Raw genomic sequence first — 23512 nt, forward strand, 5'->3', positions numbered from 1 at the left:
AATAAAAAACAGCTATGAGTTGTAAACATACTAGAAGCAATATAATTTATTAAATCACAAAAGATGTGTATAAGAGACAATTATAGACCCTACACACTTTTCAAAGATAAAAAATTATCATTGTAGACTTACAGCAGCAAGCACATTACTGTACTCATGCCTAGAGCGTATTACGTCACCTCCTGCAAATAATAAGGGATAGGCACAGATAAGTTTTGTTGGTTTTTCTAGTATTTCAAAATAAAAACCTCAATTGACATTTCACCTCAGCCTCAATTTGTTCCTAATTTGTTTTTATTTTTAAAATTCTAATGAAAATGTAATCTTTTATTTTTTTAAAAATAATATAATATTAATAAGCGTAAGTAGGGGCCTACAGTAGTAGGCCTATGATGGCCTATGCATAAAAACCCGACAAAATATTTTATAAAGCAAAGTAGGTATCAGACGAGAAAGTATAGTTAGAATAAACAATACAACATAAACATAAACTACCTGTCTCTTATACACATCTCACCTCACTTGTGAGCAATTTTCACCAATTACCACTTTCTTTTAATTTATCAATATTATTTCTTTTCTGCTGATTCTGTGCCAGTTACGCCACGCGTATTGACTTGCTGAACAGGCAATGACTGATAAGAAAATCAGCCATTACAGTTGTAAGCAGGCTCAATAGTAGTTTCCTAGATACAAATGTTATAAGCCAATTATAAACTTAGCAATTTATTTGAATTGTTGCAATCATCTCGAACAGTTAAGGTTGGTATAAAGAATTTTAGCAAACAAATGCTTAATAAAATACACTCAAATATTTTTCTGTTTTCTTTTTCATATGGGTAAGCAGTGCATCCCTTGAAGGTCCGCCACTGCCTGGAAGTTTGATTTGAAAAAACTAAATGAGATCATTTGAATATTACCATTTCACCTGAAGGTCCGTCTTCCCCAGCAATTCCTTCCAATCCCATTGTCCCATTTCTTCCTGGTGAACCAGTATCACCTGGGATACCAGGTATTCCTCTGACTCCATGTAATCCTCTAGCACCTTCGTAACCTTTCACTCCCTAATTTTAAAATTAAATTAATGTTTTGTAAAGGTTTCCATGGAAAATAAACACAAATACAATAATTACACTTTTCTTTGTACCTCATGTTACTATGTGGAAAAGAAGTCAAGCAACACCTTGCTTGATTGTTTGAGAGTAGTTACATTACTTTGTAATGCCACGGTATATATATATATATATGTATGTATGTATGCGTGTCTTTGAGTAATATTTTTGTATGTATCCAAAATTCAGTGTGGCAACAACCCATTCAGTTTGAGCCAAGTCCTTGTCATATGATTTCACCAGTTTTTGAGATTATCAGACAAAAGGTTGTTAGTTTGTATTTCCACAAATAAAACATGTATTATTTGATTTAGCCAAAAATGTTATAAAATATGTTTTTTGGTACTTTAAGTTCACAAAATTATTATAATGTATGCTCAGACACATCATTTGATAGATAAGTTTATTAGCTTTCATATGATACCAAATATATTTAAATTGAAGTTTTAGTAATATTTAACATGAAAATACCCTTTTGGGGTAAAAAAAAAATGTAAATTTGCCATTTTTGCAAGAGATAACATTTGACACACTCTAACGCCGAAATACAAAATGGATAATGTCTGAAAATTGTATAGCTGTTTTATTTTGTATGTGGTCAGAAATTTGCGTCAGGAAAATGTCATAGGAGTGATGTTTTGCCCTAACACTCAGTACATTCCGAAATACATGTGAATAAAATTTTGAACAATAAAACGGCCAGCGAGGAGAGGAGTAATTATTGATTACTGAGTTGATTTCAAATCAGATGCATATTCAGGGATGTCCAGGCGGCCCGCCACCCTCCCCCTATTTTTTCCCCCAACATTATGAAAGAAATTGGAAAAAACAAATTCTATTAAAATTTATGTCTGAGGGTGCCAGTTCCGGCCATCTATAGGTGTTATAATCATCAATTCATATTTTCTATGCGTTTAAAACTAGATTAAACGCAAAATGCCATGAAATACATAAATAATGTAAGGCTGACCAAGTAAAAATGCACAGCAACTGCATGGTCGGGTTCTATAACCATACGGTTTAACACTTTACCTTAACCAAAACAATTGCAGCACTTCAGAACATTGAACAAAATTATGATATATGTTGATGATGCATTTTGTGATATGGCCACACAACTCTAATCTTCCGGGAGAATTCCTACTACATCTTAATGCACAACACAGCACTATCGCCTTCATCATGGAAACTGAGTCAGATAGATCTATTCTGTTTTTTAATGTACGTGTTAGCAGGACCACCAGCAACTCGCTATCGTACAAGGTGTACCGCAACATGCTTTATCTCACGAAAATTTCCCTAGTTTATGATTCCAATCCTTTCTTGACATTTGAGTCGACCTACAATTTGGAAATGCCTCGCCACATTGAAGCCATTTCAGAAACCCTTAACAATTGGATAACTGACAAATGGAAGCAAAGTTAAATATAGCGCCAGGACATTTTCAATCACACGTCGCTGGTCTAGAAATTTACTTGTGCGGATCCGGCCCTAATACTGTAGACGTAATTTTGTTTTTGTACAGAATACACAATCATACGTATGATTTATATTTTTCCTTAAATATTGTTTTATAACGTGCATTACTCTAACATCCTAATTTTCTCGCCTCCTTTCTTGGATGTGTAATTTTTTGCTTACTCTACTACTAAAGGCTCCAAGATTAAATAAAATAAAATCACCTGCAAGTTAAGATATAAGGCAAGCATTTTCATAAATTTGATTTTAAATTGATGTGATTTTGTTTTGTAGTATTACAAATAAATAGAATGTACAAAAAAGGTTCACCAGAACAAGTTTCCTTGGCTTTTTTCAAACATCGTATCCCTTCGTCCATCCTACGATGCCAGACTTGCTTTCCTCAAACTCTCTTTATTATACCATGAACTTCAATTTCTTCAAATTAAGCTTATAATAAAGTGTCTCTACGCATATTTCCTGGTTGATGGTACAATGTTGCCCCTCCTAGTTTCTCATAAAAATAATAAACTGCTTTTTAAGCATATGAGTTTACAAACAAATGTATATACTAATACTAATACTAATTCTGCTATTTCCAAAAACTGGCATACGCTATCAACAGAAGTCAATGATCTTTTGTCTTTGTGGCTACCCTAAGCTTTTCACTGCCTTATTTAATGTTATCTGTTGTTAAGTGTATGTAAGTTCTATTTCTGTCTTACACCAGAAAGAGAGTTCTCATAATATAGTGATGTATATTTCTCTTTTCAACGATCCTCCAGACTGGTTTAGTTTTGTTAATTTATAAGTATATTGTATTTTATGTCTTCTGGAAATCTAAATGAACTGATTTGTATTGAATTGACGGTAGCCATGCCTTTATGCCACAGCTCACATCAAATTTAGCGAATCCGCCTACACCAAAATATACCATAGTGCACCTACCAGAATTCGGCGAATACTACACACACACAAGGATAAACCATCGCACAATAACCGTCCAGGAATTACAGGATCCCTTGTGAATGTGGCAAAGTCTACATTGGAGAGACCGCAGAGAACTCAACGCCTGATTAAAAAACATCAAGGTCACAGAAGACGAGGTAAATACCAACAGTCATCCGTCTTTCTACACTCGTACAAGGATAATCATCAAATTCATTGCAAGTAATCTAGCTAATCTCCCCAGTACCTACTTGGCACAGCATACGCACAAGGAAAGTGCTATGCTATTTCAATGTTTGCATCAGGAAAATATAAGAGTGATGTCTGGTCTGCCTGATTAGAGTAGTTATCACACCATATACTCAGTACGTTCCTAAATACTTAGAAAAAGATTTATGATCAATGATTAATGTAGATAAATCATGCTGTATACTTACAGGTAGGCCTTCTGGACCAAGCTCACCTTTTAGCCCACGTAGTCCAGGTGGACCCTGAAGATAAAATAAAAGTTTGTCAATAAGGTTTCAATATCTGTATATTGAATATCCATGAGTCTGTTACTTATCTTGTGGTAGACTTAACACTAATTATAAAAGTAAATCACATATTAATAGACTTATCCGTTAATATGGCAAGCACCAGTTGTCTTAAGCCTAAAAAAAGTATTATATTATTTACATTTGTTATTTACAATTAGTATTACATTATATATATGTATTATTATATTACTTATGATCAGTATATTATTTACGTTAATTATTATATTATTTATATCTGTTAGTATATTATGTACTTAATTATTACATTATACACGTTTATTATATTATGTATACAGTATTTAGTATCATATTATATACGTTTATTATTATATTATGTACGTTTAACATTATATTCCGTGCGTTTATTATTAAATTATGTACATATTATATTATTTATGTTTATTATATGGTCAAGGTTTACATGAAATTTGTTTTCCAGACGCTTCAACAGAGAATAAAAATAAAATCTTAAACTAAAACACATAAAAGATGCAAAATACAAGTAATTATGTACGCTTGTTATTATATAATGTACATTTATCATCATATTATTTATGTTTGGTATTATATAATGTACATTTAGTATGATATTACTTACATTTATTATTTCATTATATTTACGATTCTAGATCTAGAATCTAATAAAGAAACTAGAATCTATTTTATTGCAGAAGTAGTATATTATTACGATTGTTCACATTCGGCGGCGGGAGAGGGGCGATACGCTGTTTAAATCCACCAGAAAAACAGCTTTCTGTATTTTTGAGCAACTACAATAGAGAACCAGATTGAGCTGGAAATGTGATGAAGGTTTGCTGCCAGAGTTTGCCCTCCAATTTTCCGAATTTCTCTGGGAATGCAATCAGGGCCAAGGGCTTTGCCATTTCTTAAGAGCATGGTGGCATCATATACCTATTCAAGTGTAGGGGCGAAGATCAATATCATTAAAAGTTATATACAGGTAGATTGTTGATTACTTCCATATCGACAGTACATGGTCGATTTAGTAAAACAACAAAATACTCATTCCAACTATTTGCTATGTAAGCCTGTTTGGTGAGGAGTGTTGGATTTGAACTTAGGACTGGCTGTGAGACCATAAACCATTTTAATTGCATCATCAAAACCTTTAATGTCACCAGAAACTGAAAGAGACAGAAGCTCTTCTGTTTTTTCTCTCCAGGCATTTTTATGTTTCTGAGTCTAGATTCAGCTACCCGGAGAATTTTCTGGGTGTCTAGAAAACTCAGATCTATAAGTCTACTTCTGTCACAAATAACATAGCAGAGTCTTGTCCTTTGCACATTTGCAAGGGTATTTAAGATGTTAATATATTCAGCGTCAAACGCCATTAAAAGGTCATCTTTCTTTCTCGCAATATTATTTCTATAAAATCATTTCATCTTACTTCTATTTATGCGCTGATTGATAGTGAGAGTTCATTAATCTTCAAGAAGAAATGTACATTTTATTTGTTTTATTAAGGAATAAAGTTTACTAATATAGTTTAAAAAAAGAATTCAACATTTATGAGATAAAAAAATACAATCATTTTCTCACCTGTGGGCCAGGCCAGCCTCTGCTACCCTGTAATCCAGGTAGTCCTTTTCTTCCCTGAAATACAAATCATTTTTACCATTAAGTTAAAATGTAATCATTTCATTTTGTCTGCTATCGATTCAATTAAAATTTTTTAAAGACAAGAAAAGATGATTTATAGGTAGTAGTGTTATATTATGACCACAGATAAATGTATAAGCCAAGAAAATTATCCCCAAAACATTGTGACTAACTAGCTCTTTTTTCAGAATGTGTTGCCATGATATTATAGGGCTTTCTAAGGTTATTACATGTGGATAAAGTTAATTGTGCACCAACCTTTTGTCCTTTGATTCCATTCAATGTTGACGGTAAGCCTGGTGACCCTGGTGGACCGATATTACCTCTAGATCCTTTATCACCTCTTGATCCAATTGGACCCCGCAGACCTGGTAATCCCGGTGGACCCCAATCTCCAGGTCTACCTGTTGGGCCCTAGAACAAAACAATATGTACAATATTTGTTTTAAATGAAATTTACCAAATCATGTACAGTACTCTGTAGTTAGACAGAATGAGGAAAATTATAACAGAAAAGTAAAATGGGAAAAGATCACGAAAAAAATAACCATATTTTATTGATATTATTACTATCACTTGTTATCTTTAAGAACTTAGAAGGGCTGTGAGATATGGCAAAGGGCTTTTTTTAAATCTTGTGGTAGAATGGCCAAAATTTTTGTATCTCTTCATTTCCAGTGGCGAACTTAGTGGGGTGCGGCCTGGCCCCCTGCTAGGAGGTTAAAAAAAAAAAAAAAAGGAAAAAAAGAAAGGAAAAGAAAAAAATAGCCCAGAATGCCTCAAATGTTATTTTCGGAAAAGAAAAAAATAGCCCAGAATGCCTCAAATGTTATTTTCGGGCATCTAGAACACAAAATTTTCGTGGGAGCATGCCCCCGGACCCCCCTCGGACAGTGTTTTCTCGATCGAACCAACTTTCGCCCACCCCCTCAACCCCGTTTTGGACATCTTTGGATCCGCCCCTGATTTCTAAGTAGCATACTGTGAGTTGTATTTCATTGGGGGAACCAATGAAAGAACTTTTCACTTAGGGTGGCTTTTTTGGTAAACTGAAGACATAAGTTGGCCCGGCGGTTGCTGAGATGCTCCATTCCAAGAGCAACAAGGGCATCCTCATAGGTTATGTATTGCTCGCCCAGCAAATTGTGGCACACTCTCGTCTGTATTCCCTCAAGGCGACCCACCTGCAGGCTGGTGAGCCCTCCATTCCAAACAGCAAAAGCATACGCTAAGGCTAGTCGAATATACGCTAAGGCTAGTCGAATATACCCATTATACACAGTCAATATTTATTTTTTAATTTATTGAGACCTGCTTGTTGAAGTTTGCGTAACATATACAACTTCTTATTAGCTTTCTCAATCATCAGGTTCACATGACGATCCCATTTTAAATTTTATTGGAATATGACACCTAGTAGTTTAACCTCATTAACAAAAGGTAACATGTTGTTAGATAGGCAGAGATTTGGAAGTGTTTTGTGACCATAGTAATCATGCTAATGATTCTTTTCTACTCACTGGAATACCATAGCCAGCATAGCCTATTTCTCCTGGTGGCCCCATCAGCCCCTACAAAAAAAAAACACACAGTCACAACTATCAGGCCTTTAATTGTTAATGTACACATGTAGGGAAGTATAGAGCCCACAAATGTAAAAATCTACCACAAATGTCCAAACATTGTACACACAAATGTCAAAATAAGTGTCAAAAACATGTCAACCACAAATGTAACAAAAAATCACCCACAAGCGTAAAAATCTGTTTAACCACAAATGTAAAAACAATCTCTAAAATTGCTGGTTGTAGAGTGATTATGGTCTTAAATGCTAGAATATACATATTTTCCGTAACTGAAAATTTTGTCAATAAGATATAGAAATTAATTGTTTCGATCTTTGATCTTACTAACATTCCATATCTGGTGATAGAAATTATTTTTGTTTTATTAAATTATAACTGCCTGTGGCTCTTATACCTTGCATTGAGTTGGAGTCCTCAACAAAAGTAATACTCTAAATGAAAACATGATTATTCAGCTTCAGTTTACTGATACTTCCATCATACATATACTGTATAACTGCATAACATACAAACAAATGCCATACATTATATTGTATCTTACACCTTTTCACAAACAGTGAACAAACATTTGCTTGATTGAATTATTTCAGTACATTTTGTTGGCCCATACTTCATATAGATTAATTTTTTTTGTTACAAAACCACATCCCGAAATACCGGGATGGTGTCCAGCTGAAAACTGCTTTGCCTTAACCATAACTAGATTTACAAGATACCTTTTTCTAATGACAGATTGACGCTTGGCAGATATTTTTTTCGTGGCTCCTGAGCTACAAAATCTGGAATGAAATTATTTATTTCTTGTTTTCTATTGATATATTCATTCATTACTTTTAAACTTAATCGCAATTTGCGTTTACACCTTAGCAATGCAAAGTATTCACACTGAGTGATATCACTAACTTATATCCGATAATTATTTCCAATCCAATGTTCTACACATAGATTAGGATCATCCTCACTGTCAATGAATACTGAAAACTTTATTTGTGCAAAAGTAAATTTGTTGCGTTGACAAAGCTCGTAAAAGTTAGAAAAAATACATGAAACAGGCAGTGCACAATACAATACAATATTTATTGGATAACACTTTTATAACAGTGGCACACATTAGACAAATTCTAATGGTGCATCCAGAAAAGAACAAAGCAACAGAAATAAAAAATTAAATTCTTAATTATGAGAGATTTACAGATAACTCAAATAACATTATTGCCCACCGATGCCACTGGGCCCCCGCCAGGTAACGCAGCCAGCCGAATGCTAGCCGTCCTTCCTGTCGTTGGATGTTGTTCGAGGGAAGACCACCCTCGAACCACCACATTAAAACCACCACATTAAAACATAAGTACATATTCTATGATATTGTTATATATTGCATTGTAATTAAATAGTTGACCTATAGGCAATTAAAAATTAGACATTTAAGATATTATTTTATACTTGTATTAAAAAGTTTATATAAATATATATAATTGAATTAAATTAACATTAAAAGTAGGAAAGAAAACCATTGAAACTAAAAGTAGAGCCTTGCTAATGATCGTTGCACCTAAGATAAACACAACTTTTACTGGCGATCAATCCTTCCTTTTTGCCTAGAGTTGAAATTGCCTAAGTTGAATCCAAAATGCCATTGAAATATTGTTCGACTTATATATGTGGCAAAGACAAGCCAAACCAGTCACTCGTCGCAAAAATCATTTTTGAGTTATTAATAAATTGTTAGAGAGTAAAATAATAGCTATAAAATGGTAAAAAAAATCATTCAAATCCGACATTTCCTTATGAAGTTACAAGCGTTTAACCACACAGCTGTTTAAAGAACAATATATGAGAAATCAGCCTTTAAATTTTATGATTTCAGGCATTTCTCATGCAGAAACTATCTTTAAATCCTTAAAAAGTGTTGTTTTAACATTGAAAATTGTGAAAATAACAGCATAGAATGATGTATAGATATATAAAGGTTAGTTTAGTGAAATAAAATAGATTTTGAAAAATTTGACATTCCAGCATGTTTTGGCCATTTTCTCTGAAACACGATTTGCGACGAGTGACTGGTTTGGCTTGTCTAACTTACATATTGTTAATTAATGGAAAACACAACAATTTGGCATGTAAAATAAGATCGACTTAGAAATTATTCGACTTAGGCACAGTCAACTTAGGCAAGTATAACTGTATTTATTTTTTAAAATTTTATCTATTTATTTATTACTTTTAAAATTATTCGCATTTGGCGTTCCCACTTTAGCAATGCAAGGTATTCATATTGAGGTTCCAAGCTATATCCGACAATTATTTACAGTCCAATTTTCTACACATAGATTAAGATCATCCTCACAGTCAATGATTGTTGTATGTGCCTAAGACAAACACAACTTGTTAGGTGATTGATCCTTCACTTTTGAATCCTGAATACACCATGTTATCAGCAATATAACCCGACCCATTTTTTTTTTTATAGTTTTCCTAAACACCTATCTCTTTACAACATAAATGTTACTGCATTTTCTCTTGGGAGACCCCTTTCTTAGCCACCATCGCTAAGCACCAGTGTGTCCCGTTCCTCTCAAACCATCTAGGTAGGGGCCCGTGATTAAGCTAGGGTGGTGACGGTTATCCCTCAGAGATTCTGCATTATTTTTGTTTTTTTATTTTTTTAGTATAATGTGAAGAGCACAACCGCATTTTTGTGCATTACAGTATGCACTATACATGTGTATTTAGTCTTATTATTAGAGCAGCAAGAGTATGCTAAGTAGAAAAAAACACATTTTTCTTGTCCTAATAAAAACAAAAATGATATCTATGGCAAAATTACTAGAGTCAGAGATCCAAAACAAACATTTTCTGTATTTTATCGACAACATTTTCAGCTAATGTACGTAAAAAGATGCATATTCTGGCATTTCATACAAATTCTCTAAATTCAAGATGTGGATATTTCAAGGTATCTAATGTCAAAGGTCAAAAACATCATTTTTGTTCACTACAGGACAAATATATTATAGAAACATGTACGGTATGTCCTGATATATGCTATTTATCTAAGGGTAAAAGTGGATTTAGGCCAGGAGTTGGTATTAGAGAGGGAATCATTAATCTCAGAGTGATATGTGAAAAAAATGGATGTGGAAAAAGATATTTTCATTTGTCAAGAAAAGAGTGAGGCAGGGTTGTGTTATCCCTCCATGCATTATTAATCGCTACACTGAAAAGATTTCCAGATCAATTGGAATGCCACAGCATTGATAGCAAATAGTGAAGGTGATCTCCAGCATATTCTGATGTGAAGAACAATGAGTATGCAATGAAAATTAACAGTGAGAAAACAAAAGGATAGTTGTCATTAAAGCAAAGTCTAAAGTTGAATTTAATTATCGATGGAAAACAAATAGAACAGGTGAAGAAGATGTTTTATTTTAGGTTATTTAATCATGGAAAATGGGAGAAATGAAGAAGAAATTAACTCTTGAATCGAGAAATATTAACATACACACAAGGAAAATACTATTTTTTCTACCCTGCTATAATTATGCATCTGAAACCTGGAATATCACCATTGCAATGGCTCACAGAATAGAAACAAATAAGTATTAAGGTAAGAAATGCTCCAGGAAAAGACAAATTAAATGAAAGGGTTTTCATATTCCAGTCAGCAATATTCTCCTATTCAGAATTTAAGAATGGTCACCAAATATTTCCATATTCCTAAGGTGTGGAAAACCTTACATATTATACTTACAAATAAAATCGCTAACCTAAAGGTATCAAATGATTTTGGCCAGTAGCTCTTTTATTCAATTATTATCAAATGTATTGAAAAAATAGTTTTAAAGTTTATAGTTATGGATACACCTATGTACATATAGTTCTGACAGAAGAGTTAATGATGCAGTCATTATATTCTCGCAATGTATTTTTAAACACAAACATTTCAAAATCTCATGTAAAGGACACTCTCGTCATCGAGTTCAGATACACGTACTGATGCAGAAACTAAGGATATGAATTTACATCCAATACATATGATTTTCTCAGCAATAGGCCATAAAGTATTAAAGTTGGTAAAATTCTTTCAAACTAATTATCTAGTACAGGATGACCTCGGGGATGTGGTCTTTCAAAATTATTGTTTAAACCTTACAAGTGGTCTTAAATATAGTACTCACTTGTACAACTTAGTTAAGTTTGCAGACAATATGTGTCTGTCAGGTTTAAAGGAAGGTATAAATCAATATAGAGATGAAGTGTCCAAGCTGGTCAGCTGGTGCAATCATATTCACGTTATAATGATGTTTAAAAAAAAAAAACAAAAAAAAAATTATATTTGATTTTCGTAAAGATAAGGGTAACATTATTATTGTTAATAACTAGGATATAGATAGAACAGACAAATATAAATATCTTGATGTATGGGTGGATTATAAATTAAGTTGGGATAAAACTCTAGTATTGTTTGTACAAAAGTTAAGCAACATTTTTGTTGTTTAAGAATGCTCAAATATTTTATTGTTGGTTTTATTTGATATACATACTCAGGAATCTACCAGGATTTGCAGAAACAAGAACAATATAACGGAGGTAATGGCTCTTTCAAATTACAGCACCTATAAGACAACCTATTAAAGCCAATCCTCCACCAGGAATAGTTAACTGCGTTTTTTTGTTAGATTGGGAAATTACAATTAATCGAACATCAACCATGTACTTACAATTTCACCTGGTTTTCCCTTTATGCCCTTTATTCCGGGCCTTCCTTTATCACCTGGACGCCCCGGAAAACCATCAAAACCTTTTTCATTAGGTTCACCCTACAATAAAAACATTAGATGACACTAATTAATGAACATGGCATAACCTGAGTAGCAAGACCCAACAGAAACCGTTCAACTAATATCAGAATTTCATGTTTAAAAACCCCATGCAAGTTAGTGACTTACCTTTACTCCAAGCATTCCTGTTACTCCCATCATTCCAGGTTGGCCATCTAATCCCTAAATAAAGGAAAGTTCTTTTTAGAGCAAAAAGTACAAAACTCTATGAACTTAAACGTATAAATTACTTAAAATTTTATATATTTTCATATCTGACACTGTACTTACTTTTTCACCTTTCATACCAGTTCTTCCTTTCACTCCTTTGAGACCTGGTTTTCCCGTCAGTCCACTTTTACCTGTAGGACCTGGTGGGCCACTTTTACCTTTAAAACCCTATAATTAAATCAGAAATAACATACCACAACATGTAAATTTTAGTTCATGGGAACATACTGTATAGAAACAGCTTAGGGCCACTGCCATCATAATTGATGTGTAGGACTTTCTCTACTACTTACATTTACAATAAATGTAATAAAGTAGGCCTACAGTATGAAATTATAGTGTCTGAAATTTAAAGTAAAATTTGTAATAATTGTATTACTATTTAAATTTTATTATATTTTATAGTTAATTACTTTTCAGTAATTAACTATAAACTATAATAAAATAATAACGTAAATACAATTATTCCATACAATTGTATGACTATTATTATTGTACTATATTTTATAGTTAATTACTGAAAAGTGAAACTTGCCACTTATAGATATGCAAATAAAGTGAATTCTGAATCTCGTCCGTTTTATTTAAAGAGAATACAATCATGGAAATACAGAATGTTCCTGAAAGATTTGACACAGTACAGAATGTTGACATGTGAGCCACAAAGTTTAAAGGAAAAATACTTCAATACTCATAACAACTTTTTCAAATAATATTATGCATTGAAATCAGGTGAATTAATTTTCAAAATGAAACACTGATTATTTATATTTATTTACTCTATCTAATAAAATAGTACATGTTATCTCTACCTTTTCTCCAGGAATTCCTTTATTCCCCTTGATGTTCGAAAGGCCTGGCGCTCCACTATCACCTTTCTCACCTTTTCGACCTGGACTCCCAATAACTCCCTAATTGAATAATAAATAACAATAATATTTAAATAATAAATATATTCATTGAATAAATACTATATTTATTTACTTTACAAATATTGCTTAATACTATTTGTTGTGTTCCTTTGTCTAAATTTTGATATGTTCCATGACTTCTTTATTTCATTTTATATTGTATTTTACTTTCTCATACAATTTTTTAAATAAATGTATTATTTAACTCAGCTTCGCCTCGTTAAATAGAATATCCAGTCTTTGACCTCATGAATTATTCTACCCCATTGCACTCATAATTCATTATTTGCTTAGTAATTCCCTGACTGCAACACATTATTTTTTTTTTTTTTGGTTCACGGTTTAGATTACGCATCACGTGACCGTTCATTTGCTACATGTAAAAATATTTCAGTAGCAGAGTAAGATATTATTCCAGTTTTACTAACACTGCCACTATTAGGGTCGAATTGACAATTTATGGTGACGTTGAGGAAAATCCTGTTTAAACCACTTCTCCATTTTCTTCAGTTTCCCTTCACTTTTTAACACAATTGTCTTTTCAGTATTTACCGTTGATCTCAAGTTTTGGCAATATAATTCTAGCTTATATAATATACATTGAAAATTAATGACAGTATCACTGCCTAAACCAAGAATATCTACATAAAGTAAATGTAACTATCCTGAACTTTTCTGTCTTGCCTCTGGAGCTGTGATTTAGGCTTTCACTAAAATTTTTGATACAGCTGGGTGGACTGAAGCAATGTAGCTAAAGTGCCTCCTCAGGCAACCTCTACAAAATTGCTTCTACTGTAGAGGATACTCAAGATCTCCAGTAAAATCATATTTCCAACTCCTTGGTTTTACCTTTGGCAAAAACTCATTTTGAGCTATACTTGTTAATTGCAGTCAACAAATCCTAGCCAATCAATGTATTTTAATGAAATCAGTTTTCACTTCAGGTTTAACCACTACTATAATAACCTAAGCCTTAAAACAATCAAAACCCTTATTACCTTCTGTCCTTTTAATCCCATAGGACCCTGCTCACCAGGTTCTCCAAAAGTTCCTTGATCTCCAATAGTACCAATGGCACCTGTTGATCCATTCAAACCCTACAAAGCAGAAATATTTCTTGCCAGCTTGTCATGTGATAATGACAACAAATCTAATGCAGTAATTCCTTTGTACTCTACATTATCATTTTAATAGACATGGGTTATACAGTAATGACTAAGAACTAGAATATAGATTAAATTAAATTAACTGAATGAAAAATTAGTATGTACAAACAACATAAGGTTTTGCTTGTGGTGTTTCTTTATCAACTTATAAACAGAAACCCTTCAAAAACATGAATAAATGGTTTTTACATACATTAGCTCCATCTGCTCCGTTAGTACCATTAATGCCTTGAATACCAGCAGGACCCTGAAAGAGAAAGTCTATTACATCAAGTTTGCAAAGAAAGAAAATACAAGCAGAAGCCAAAAAAATTTTCGCAAATTACAACACAAAAATAATTAGAGATTGCAGAAATGAGGGAATTAATATGATAATCATGCTTTGCTATATGAAATCTCTAACAATCATTTAGATGAAAAGGCTACATATAGATAATATCAACAATGTTTAGGAAAACTTGTTTTGGAAAGATTTATTTAGCTCATTAGCATATTTTACCCAAATATGTAATGCAACCAGACAAAAAGATTGATATTGGATAAATCACTCTAGTTAAGCATTTTAATCTAAATAAATAACTCCCCTATTAACTTTCGAAACTATTACACCTGTGTCCTAATATTTCTAAACGATCTTATTTTGGACAGTGGAACACTATTCAAGATTTTAAAATATATATAACGTATCAAACTTCCTCGAACACCACAGTATTGAAGCAATTTATATGAACAGCTTCTTTAGTACATCAAACTAAACAAATTACAAAATCCTGTTTATAATTGCTGACACACTATAAAATCTAAAAGGTTGCAAATATTTATTTCAGACATTGTCCATATAAAATACATAAATAAATATCAGTACAAGTACATGATGTACAGAGTACAAGCATTAATACAAAAACTGAGTGAATTTATAATTTCTCAATCGTTATTAAAATATTTTAATAAAAAAAATATTCAAAATATTTTTCGCCTGAAATTGGTAAACTAAGGGAAGAAGCTGCAACTCTAAAACAAGTTGTTAACCAACAGCAGACTTTCCTGGAGCAGATTTATTTTGGTGTAAACGTGATCGTGACTAGTGTTAGGGAAGATAGAAATACCGATGACATTTTTTAAGCCTTGTTTAACGAACCCGCCAAATGCAAATATTGATTATTTCAAATAAAAATAAAATTATATTTTTTGCCAATTAGCGTACCCGCTGCCACAAAAAAATGGAAATTTCAGAAAAATTTCTTTTACGCCCATCGCTGCCTTGAAATCTTCAAAGATGAGATATGTATATTTCTTCTAATTATATATATTTCTTCTAATTATATACATTTGAAGCATTTAACCATCCCACTACTACACTGTTTACATTCACCAATAAAATTTTATTTTTATTTTCTCCGCACCTGGATGTTTTTGGCAACACTATTTGCTAAATATGAAAACAAAATTATATTTTTATTTTTTTTCTGCCTTCGTCTGATGATCTTTAAAAAAATAAGTTCGCAAAACAAGGAATAACAGTCTTGCCTACTGAAATGATAACAGGTGTATTTAAAGTAATTGGTGTTAAACAAATTGAAAATAATTGGTAAGAAAGATAAGCCATAGAATCGCCCTAGCAGTACTGTATATACTTATAATGGTTTTTCAACAGCTATTGTAATGGAATGTAAAAGCAGTTATTTATACATAATGAGTTTTACGTCAAATCATTATTTGTATAATGAAATCAGTGAACTTATATATAAATAATTATAAGTTACTTTTCATTATTTTTACATATAATGATTTGTTATTCTTTCCTTATATTATTTATATACAAATAATTGTAAATTACTTTACATTACTTCTATATAATGAAATCACTACAGTAAACTAATATATATAAATAAAGAACATTTTCACGCATTTATTTGCATATAATTTCAAGATGTAAATGCATTTATTTATATATAAATAATGGATGATCTAATCCATTAAATAATGAATTATACATAATTGTTTTAAATAATAAATTAACACTTGGTGCCTCATAGTTTTTGGCGCATTGCATAGTACTCTCCAAATCACCCATTTTATTACAATTGCATCTTCATAATTTTTTTTAATATGATTTTATTATTGTTTTTTATGTATTTCATACTTTAAAATTTTGTATTGCTTTTTTACAATTCAAACATCAGTTTTCTTTATAGTAATAAGCCCTACACTATGTTCTGCTTTACAAGCAGAAATAACAAGTCTAGTACATGTATTATGTTTTTTCATTGTGATTTATAGTGCCCTTATATGAAAGTGATGCTTACCAGTGGGCCACAAAAAACTTGTCGTCCTGGTCTTCCCTGCTCTCCTTTGGGACCTTTTTTACAATTCAAACATCAGTTTTCTTTATAGTAATAAGCCCTACACTATGTTCTGCTTTACAAGCAGAAATAACAAGTCTAGTACATGTATTATGTTTTTTATTGTGATTTATAGTGCCCTTATATGAAAGTGATGCTTACCAGTGGGCCATAAAAACCTTGTCGTCCTGGTCTTCCCTGATCTCCTTTGGGACCAGGCTTTCCTGGAGGTCCTTGACTGCCTCTTGTTCCCATAGGGCCCTGTAACACAAAATAATAAGCATAAGACCAATTATGTGCATCAATAAGTATGTCAGTCACATACGATACATATAAAGTTTTTTCTGTGTTTTATTCTGAGACTGGTAACATTGCCTTTGTTATTTTGCAAGGCATGATACCAAGATACCAATATACAATAATGACTCATACAGTGCAACCCCTATTAAGGGGACACCTTCCGGACCAAAAAAGTGTCCCCTTAATAAGGGTGTCCATTGAATAGGGGTACTCCTATTCTGGGGACACTAACCAATAAACTGAAATTGTCCCCTTAATAGGGTTTTTTGGCAAGTGGTCATACAACTTGTAAAAATGATAAAATAGTTTCTTCATTCTATTATTTTAATTGAAGTTGAATAACAATAGAATCAAACCATTTTTAATAACACTTTGGAATAGCTATTGTACAGTAGTTGTAGTTCTATGTAATACTGTTATGTCCAAACAAAAGTCTAACAAAATACTGAGTAATATTTGCTTGTTTCATCTTTCTAGCTTCTTGGTCTCTTAAATTATCTATGCTCAGACCTAAGTTCCCCTTTCCAAGTGATTACTTAAATCAATTTCATTTAAACAAAAAGAAACTGATTCATTAATACATTTCTGCTGCATGGCACTCACTTGAAATCTTAGAACACAGTTCCTTCAAAGGGATCATACGCATCTGTATCTTCTTCTGGGTAACAAGCCCCACCTTGGCAAAACATTTAATGATGACTTCAGGATTTAACTCACTATTTATTTATCATTGTGATGAGAAGTAGAGGATGCAAATAGAGTAATACAACTATTTATTTCACAAAAAAAGTTAAAGTTGGTTCTACTTACCGGTTCACCAATTGCACCACGCGGTCCAGGCTTTCCGCCTTCCCCCTAAGAAAAATATTTAAAATTACACTACAGTAGTAGATGAGGCAGTAGTAAAAATAATTATATTACATTAATTTTACTTTATTCCATTCTATTTAAAATCTAACATCAATGAAGTTGCTCTAAAGATATTTTCCTGATGCAAACACACATCAAAATAGGAATGAATTTGCTAATAAAAACAATAATAATCACAAAAAACATCAATACAGTTATCCAGTTATCAGCAACACAGTCAACACAACAATGCAAGAATATTAATTGTATGTAATATTTAAAGAGAGGCTCCCAACAGGTGAGGTTCGTATTCAATATAGGGTCTATAGAGTACAATCATCAGTTTATTGTTCCCAAAAAGCTTCAGTCAATCATATACAGTATATGGACACCTTAGAAAAAACAAGATAAACAACAAACACAAAATAAACAACAATCTTTCAAAACTTCAACTGGTTTTTATGTGTGGTAGATTAGTAAATTCTTTTTGATAAAACCAAGAACATACGTACATGCAATGTTTTGATCTACTCTCAGTAAATCTTCATCGGGCACCAAAGCTCGTACTTGGTGTTTTTAGTGTGATGTTGGTGGGTGAGCACACTCTACAACCTGCACTGATATGTAAATTTCAGGAAGTCCTTGGCTTTTAAAAAATTAGAAGTTCGTCATACATGTGGTTTTATCGAAAAAGAATTTACTCACCTAACAACAATATTCTAATTGTTTGATAAAAACATTTAACATATTATCTAAATTATATTAATTTATTCACTTATTTACTATTTTTGCAATTGGCAGGAAATACATTATAATATGCAGTTTTTTTTTTATAAAATAAGAACAATTACTAGGTAATTATTAACTTTGTCATCATCCACAAGCAAGGATTAATAACAATATGAAGACCGCATATGCACAAAACACAAAATCATTGAGATTGAAATATAGAATTCCATATGTTTGTCGGTGTGCTCACAATCATAAAATTGAGTTTTTAAAATTGCGTAGCAACAAGGATGGTGAGGTTATGAGGGTATCGCTTCCATTGCCTGGAGACCAAAAGCCACCAACTGGTTTTATCGATTTTCATGGCTTATGATTCAAAGAAAGTGTTATAAATGCAACCTCAATATAGGTGTAAAAATTAAAGCAAAGAATAACATTATACATTTGAAAATGCAGACTTACTGCAACACCTGGTATTCCTGGCATTCCGGTTCTACCTCTGAGTCCTCGTGGTCCATCCATACCAGGAACTCCATCATAACCATTATAACCATCATTACCCTAACATTAAATTCAGATAATATTCATAACAAACAAAGTTTACATAAAATTTTAGATTAAGATGCAATACATTTTTGAAAAGAAATCAATGACATAAGATTTTATTATATATTGATAAAAGATATAATTACATTAGTATGCAATACAAAATCAATATAATATATTTTGAGCAGTAAAAGATCCCATTATGTAGTAATTTAAAAATTGTACTGTATTGTAACTAGAGCCTTAGTAGGCATCACCATTCCTATATAGAGTACTGAAGTTGCATGACTGAAATTGTATACTACAGGTAAAGTGTGTTGAGCACATTGCAAGTTATAGGTTAATCACTATGCAAACCTACTGCAAATCACCACACAAACTACCTGCAGAAAAAAACTAAAAAAAGATCTATTATGAACGTTACTCAGGTAAATGGCAGTAACGAAAAGACTACTGGTTTATCGGATACAGGAACCAATTAAAATCCTGGGAATTTATGTTGGTTGTAATGAAAAATAAATAAAAGAAAAATAAATAAAGTAATTAATTTAGAAAGACCTTTAAACTGTTGAATGAAAGGGAATTTAACTTTCTTTGGAAAAGTGACAGTATCTAAACTAATCTATAATGCCATTATATACACACCACAAAGTGTCATCTCCTGAATCAATGGGCGCCTAAATATTTAATTTCTTCTGGAATGCTAAAACTGAAAAAAGTGCATTAATAGCAGATTATTGTTAAGGTGGCATAAAGTGCTTGACTTAAGTTCACAAAGCATTACAAACAAATTGAATATATAGAATAATGAACGACGATAACGCTGTGGAAAATTATACCTAAATTCCAATTTTCTTAACCCTTTCCAGTCTGCCGCATTACCATTGCCTGAGGCTGTACCAAAGCTGGGAAATTACATCACCGACACTAAATGTTGGGTTTTTACTGGGTGCAGGCATTTTATTTGGTCTAAAGACAGGAGGCCCTCTACAGAAATACTCTTACATCACACTCAAAAAATCCTATAGAGGGCAACCTAGCTATAAAATAATTACCATGAAATCTATGATACAGGGCGTACGTACGACGCCCCTCACTATAAAGTATGGTCGAAGAGGGTGTCGTAGCGACACCATATGACTAGAAAGGGTTAAAATAGGTTCAAATAATTTGATTTACCCATATCTCAAATGTTATTATAGCCAACAATATTATACTAAATAAGTTACCTAAAATATATAAACAAACATTGAAATTGTGTTTTTAAAATATCTACATAGAACTACCACCGTCGTCATCATCGCCATTATTACCATTATCATTTATTTTCATTTATTATCATTTATTATAATTTATTATCATAATTATTAATATTATCATTAATTATCATTAACATTGTAGAACTGTTTAATCAATAATAAACCAAGTACAATATGATGTAAACTTACAGCGAGCTTTCGTCTAGGTTAGCTAGCATCTGTTGTTTTGGCATTGTCTGAACAACGCCCTCTGGTGCCAGTTCTCTTCCTGTCAGGATTTGTCCCGGGGCCCTGGAGTTGGTCATATATGTGGGAAAGCTTGTATGCCCCATCGTCTCTTTTCATCGTCCATTTTTGTGTTCCTTATAGAGATTGCCTCCATGATCGTTCTTTTGGCCCATGTAGGTTCCGTTTTTTTTATTTTGGCGACCACCATATGGTCAGTGATGGCTGATTCATGTGAAGTTTCTTGTTCAGTAGACTGGTTCAGGACTGTGTCCGTAATCTTTGTGTGTTGTTTTCTACATCTTTTATTATTGATTAAACACTTCTACAATAGTTATAAGTAAACCAGATGAAACTATTCGAATAATTACTATCATTCTTATCATTATTATCATTATTTACATGACCTCTTTTGACACAAGTAATACTGAATCACTTACAGGTTTACCAGCTTCTCCTTTTACCCCTATTTCGCCAACAAGACCAGGGTATCCCTATAAAAAGGCAGGATTTTAAAAAAAATGTTATGAAATAGCATTTGAACCATACGAACATAATTTAAAATATGTAAGCTAAATTGTGAAGTGCACTTTCGGTTTAATCGATTGATTGATTTATTTTTTTATTAGTTCTTCACACAACAATATATACATACTCAGGAACACGAATCAAATGAAACAGAACTTATGAAATACATTGTCATAAAATAAGTAACATGTTCAGAAGTAAAGAGGCCATTATTTAAATAAAAGATGTAGCGAGGGGGAGGTAGTCAAAATAAGTTCAATTAATTTTGCTTGGCGTCATCCGCCGCCCCTGAAATCCCAAAAATTAAGGGCAGATTTTTTTTTTTTTATTCCAAAAAAGTTTTTCTTTTTAAGTTTAAAAGATCAAATGAAAACCACTTTTTCGTCAATTTTGGCACAGATCCGTGTTACATGGAAATTTTTACTATTTTAAATTTTTTTATTTTTACAATGTGACAGCAAACAAACAAGTTTTTTTTTAGGACATGACCACCTAATGAAATTACATGCAATTAAATGCTCCCTTCAGACCACGTTTACCTGTGAGTCCTAAGCTACCCTTAGGAGATAAATAAAACATGCTATTATTGTTCACTAGTTGCAAATAACAAAAAATAATCACAATAGCGATCTTTATTTGTAGGTCCATAGCCAGAAGCTACTAAAGGCAGGGGGAGGGGGGGGGAGGCAGTTCTGGGCTGGGTTCAGGGACCCGCCTAAGTGCCCCGGTGGGCAATTTTTCTTTTCCTGGACATTTGAGGCAGTGACTATTGGTGGCGCTATAGATTCAATATATAGGAATCTGTATATAGGAACTCAAGTGTAATGCCATCCCCTGAGTCTGCAAGAATCTTATAGATTTTTCCTGCTGCTGTGTGATATTCAAAGCTCAAGCGAGTACCTTAGTGTTAGTGGACAATATGCATGCAATACCAACAAGCCGTACTGACCGTATTATGACGAAGAGTATAGGGTTAAACATCCACAGACTTGAACCCCCTTTTTTTATCATAAAAGAATATAAAATAAATCTACAATAAATAATAATTAGGCTATTATCTACAAAATATTGTAGGCCTTATTTATTAGGAAGGTATTGTCACTCATGCCTACATCTACTGTACCAACTTAAAAACTTGTACGAACATAAGTATGTAATACAGTAACAATAATCATAGTAGTAGTAGTAGTTGTAGTAGTATTAATGTAATAGTATAATAATCACAAGTTTACATATAAATATAAAGGTATACATTCAAAAATAGCAATAAAAATAATAATAGTTATTATCATAACAGTTATTATTATCATAACAATAATAATAATTATTTCAAAGACCATGCTGTATGTAAACTGTGTCTAGTCATATGATTACAAAAGTCCATTAATTTTTACACTGCCTTGACTACCTACTATTTTAGAGATTTTGCATACGCCGTAGCTTTCACCCACGGATAAGTACTGCAGCTTACTCGATACACCACTTAACACCTCTTTCGAGAGGGAAAAGTCAACCATGCAAATTTATGTATATCAGTTTACTTAACTGACCTAAAATAGCACCCTCTATAATTTTTGCCTTAATTGTATGGGGAAAAATAATGCTGCCCGGCATAATACTGTACTTGGTTGGGGATGGTATTAGAATGGATTACTTCAGTATACAGTTGTGATTGCTAATCAGTTAAGGATGGAAATGACAAGGGCTGAGTTTTACTATACACACTATTTATAGTAAAATTTTGTCACTAATGAAGCCTCTGATAGCAATTGCTTTGTTCTATAGAGTGATGACATACGCCCACTCGACTCTCGAGTTGGCTAAAAATCAGTAAAATGGAATTACCTTTGAGCCAATTGGACCTTTTCTGCCTCGGATACCACGTATACCATGTTTTCCTCTAGGTCCAGGAGGACCTCGCATCCCAGGGATACCAGGATATCCTGTGCGTTTCTGAATTCAAAGATACAAAATTTAAAGGAAAACAAATGAAATTAGTTTAATGGTATACCGGTACCACAAAAGACAAAAGGAATTAGGATAGAACACAATTCAAAAAATGTTGATTAGGATGACAATGATTTTAGATTATGATATTAAAAAACACAATCACCAAGTCACAATTCTACTTACATACAAGGTGAGAAAATAAGCATTTTTCTGATTTTAATAAAGTTTGTTTTGATGTTCTGAAAAAGGTTTAATTGGCCTGATACTATACAATTTATATATCAACGACTGCTGCAATTCATCTCCTTCCCTCTCATTTATTTTATTTGCTAATTTTTTTTTTCACATCATTATCCTTGTACTCTTATATTGCAGGGGAAGATTTAGGGGGGG

The 23512-nt window shown here is 32.5% G+C and overlaps 2 protein-coding genes across 4 annotated transcripts in view; both read right to left on the reverse strand.

Moving 5' to 3' along the window:
• LOC117106261 (collagen alpha-1(I) chain-like) overlaps window positions 1-21130 on the reverse strand; it is a 76900-nt gene extending 55770 nt beyond the window's left edge. For 2 of the 3 annotated variants that reach the window (XM_033247618.1, XM_033247620.1), the window contains exons 1-14: window positions 21082-21130; window positions 19074-19172; window positions 17844-17888; window positions 16896-16994; window positions 14585-14638; window positions 14224-14322; window positions 13127-13225; window positions 12375-12482; window positions 12213-12266; window positions 11985-12083; window positions 7198-7248; window positions 5936-6091; window positions 5618-5671; window positions 3956-4009 (exon numbers count right to left, since the gene is read on the reverse strand). In XM_033247618.1, coding sequence (XP_033103509.1) covers window positions 3956-4009; window positions 5618-5671; window positions 5936-6091; window positions 7198-7248; window positions 11985-12083; window positions 12213-12266; window positions 12375-12482; window positions 13127-13225; window positions 14224-14322; window positions 14585-14638; window positions 16896-16994; window positions 17844-17888; window positions 19074-19133 — 1032 coding nt within the window. In that variant the 5' untranslated portion in view covers window positions 19134-19172; window positions 21082-21130. Of the gene's footprint in view, window positions 1-3955; window positions 4010-5617; window positions 5672-5935; window positions 6092-7197; window positions 7249-11984; window positions 12084-12212; window positions 12267-12374; window positions 12483-13126; window positions 13226-14223; window positions 14323-14584; window positions 14639-16895; window positions 16995-17843; window positions 17889-18394; window positions 18529-19073; window positions 19173-21081 lie in introns of those variants that run through there. The other variant, XM_033247619.1, reaches the window with a different exon arrangement.
• Window positions 21131-21670: 540 nt separating this feature from the next.
• LOC117106272 (collagen alpha-1(V) chain-like) overlaps window positions 21671-23512 on the reverse strand; it is a 33620-nt gene continuing 31778 nt past the window's right edge. Inside the window, exons 9-10 of the mRNA XM_033247632.1 lie at window positions 23015-23122; window positions 21671-21727 (exon numbers count right to left, since the gene is read on the reverse strand). Of these exons, the coding sequence (XP_033103523.1) occupies window positions 21671-21727; window positions 23015-23122 (165 nt within the window). The remainder of the gene's footprint in view (window positions 21728-23014; window positions 23123-23512) is intronic.

The sequence above is a fragment of the Anneissia japonica genome, unplaced genomic scaffold (genome assembly GCF_011630105.1).
Source record: "Anneissia japonica isolate Jap-2015-1 unplaced genomic scaffold, ASM1163010v1 scaffold1356_len1145284_cov175, whole genome shotgun sequence".
Classification (NCBI taxonomy): Eukaryota; Metazoa; Echinodermata; class Crinoidea; order Comatulida; family Comatulidae; genus Anneissia; species Anneissia japonica.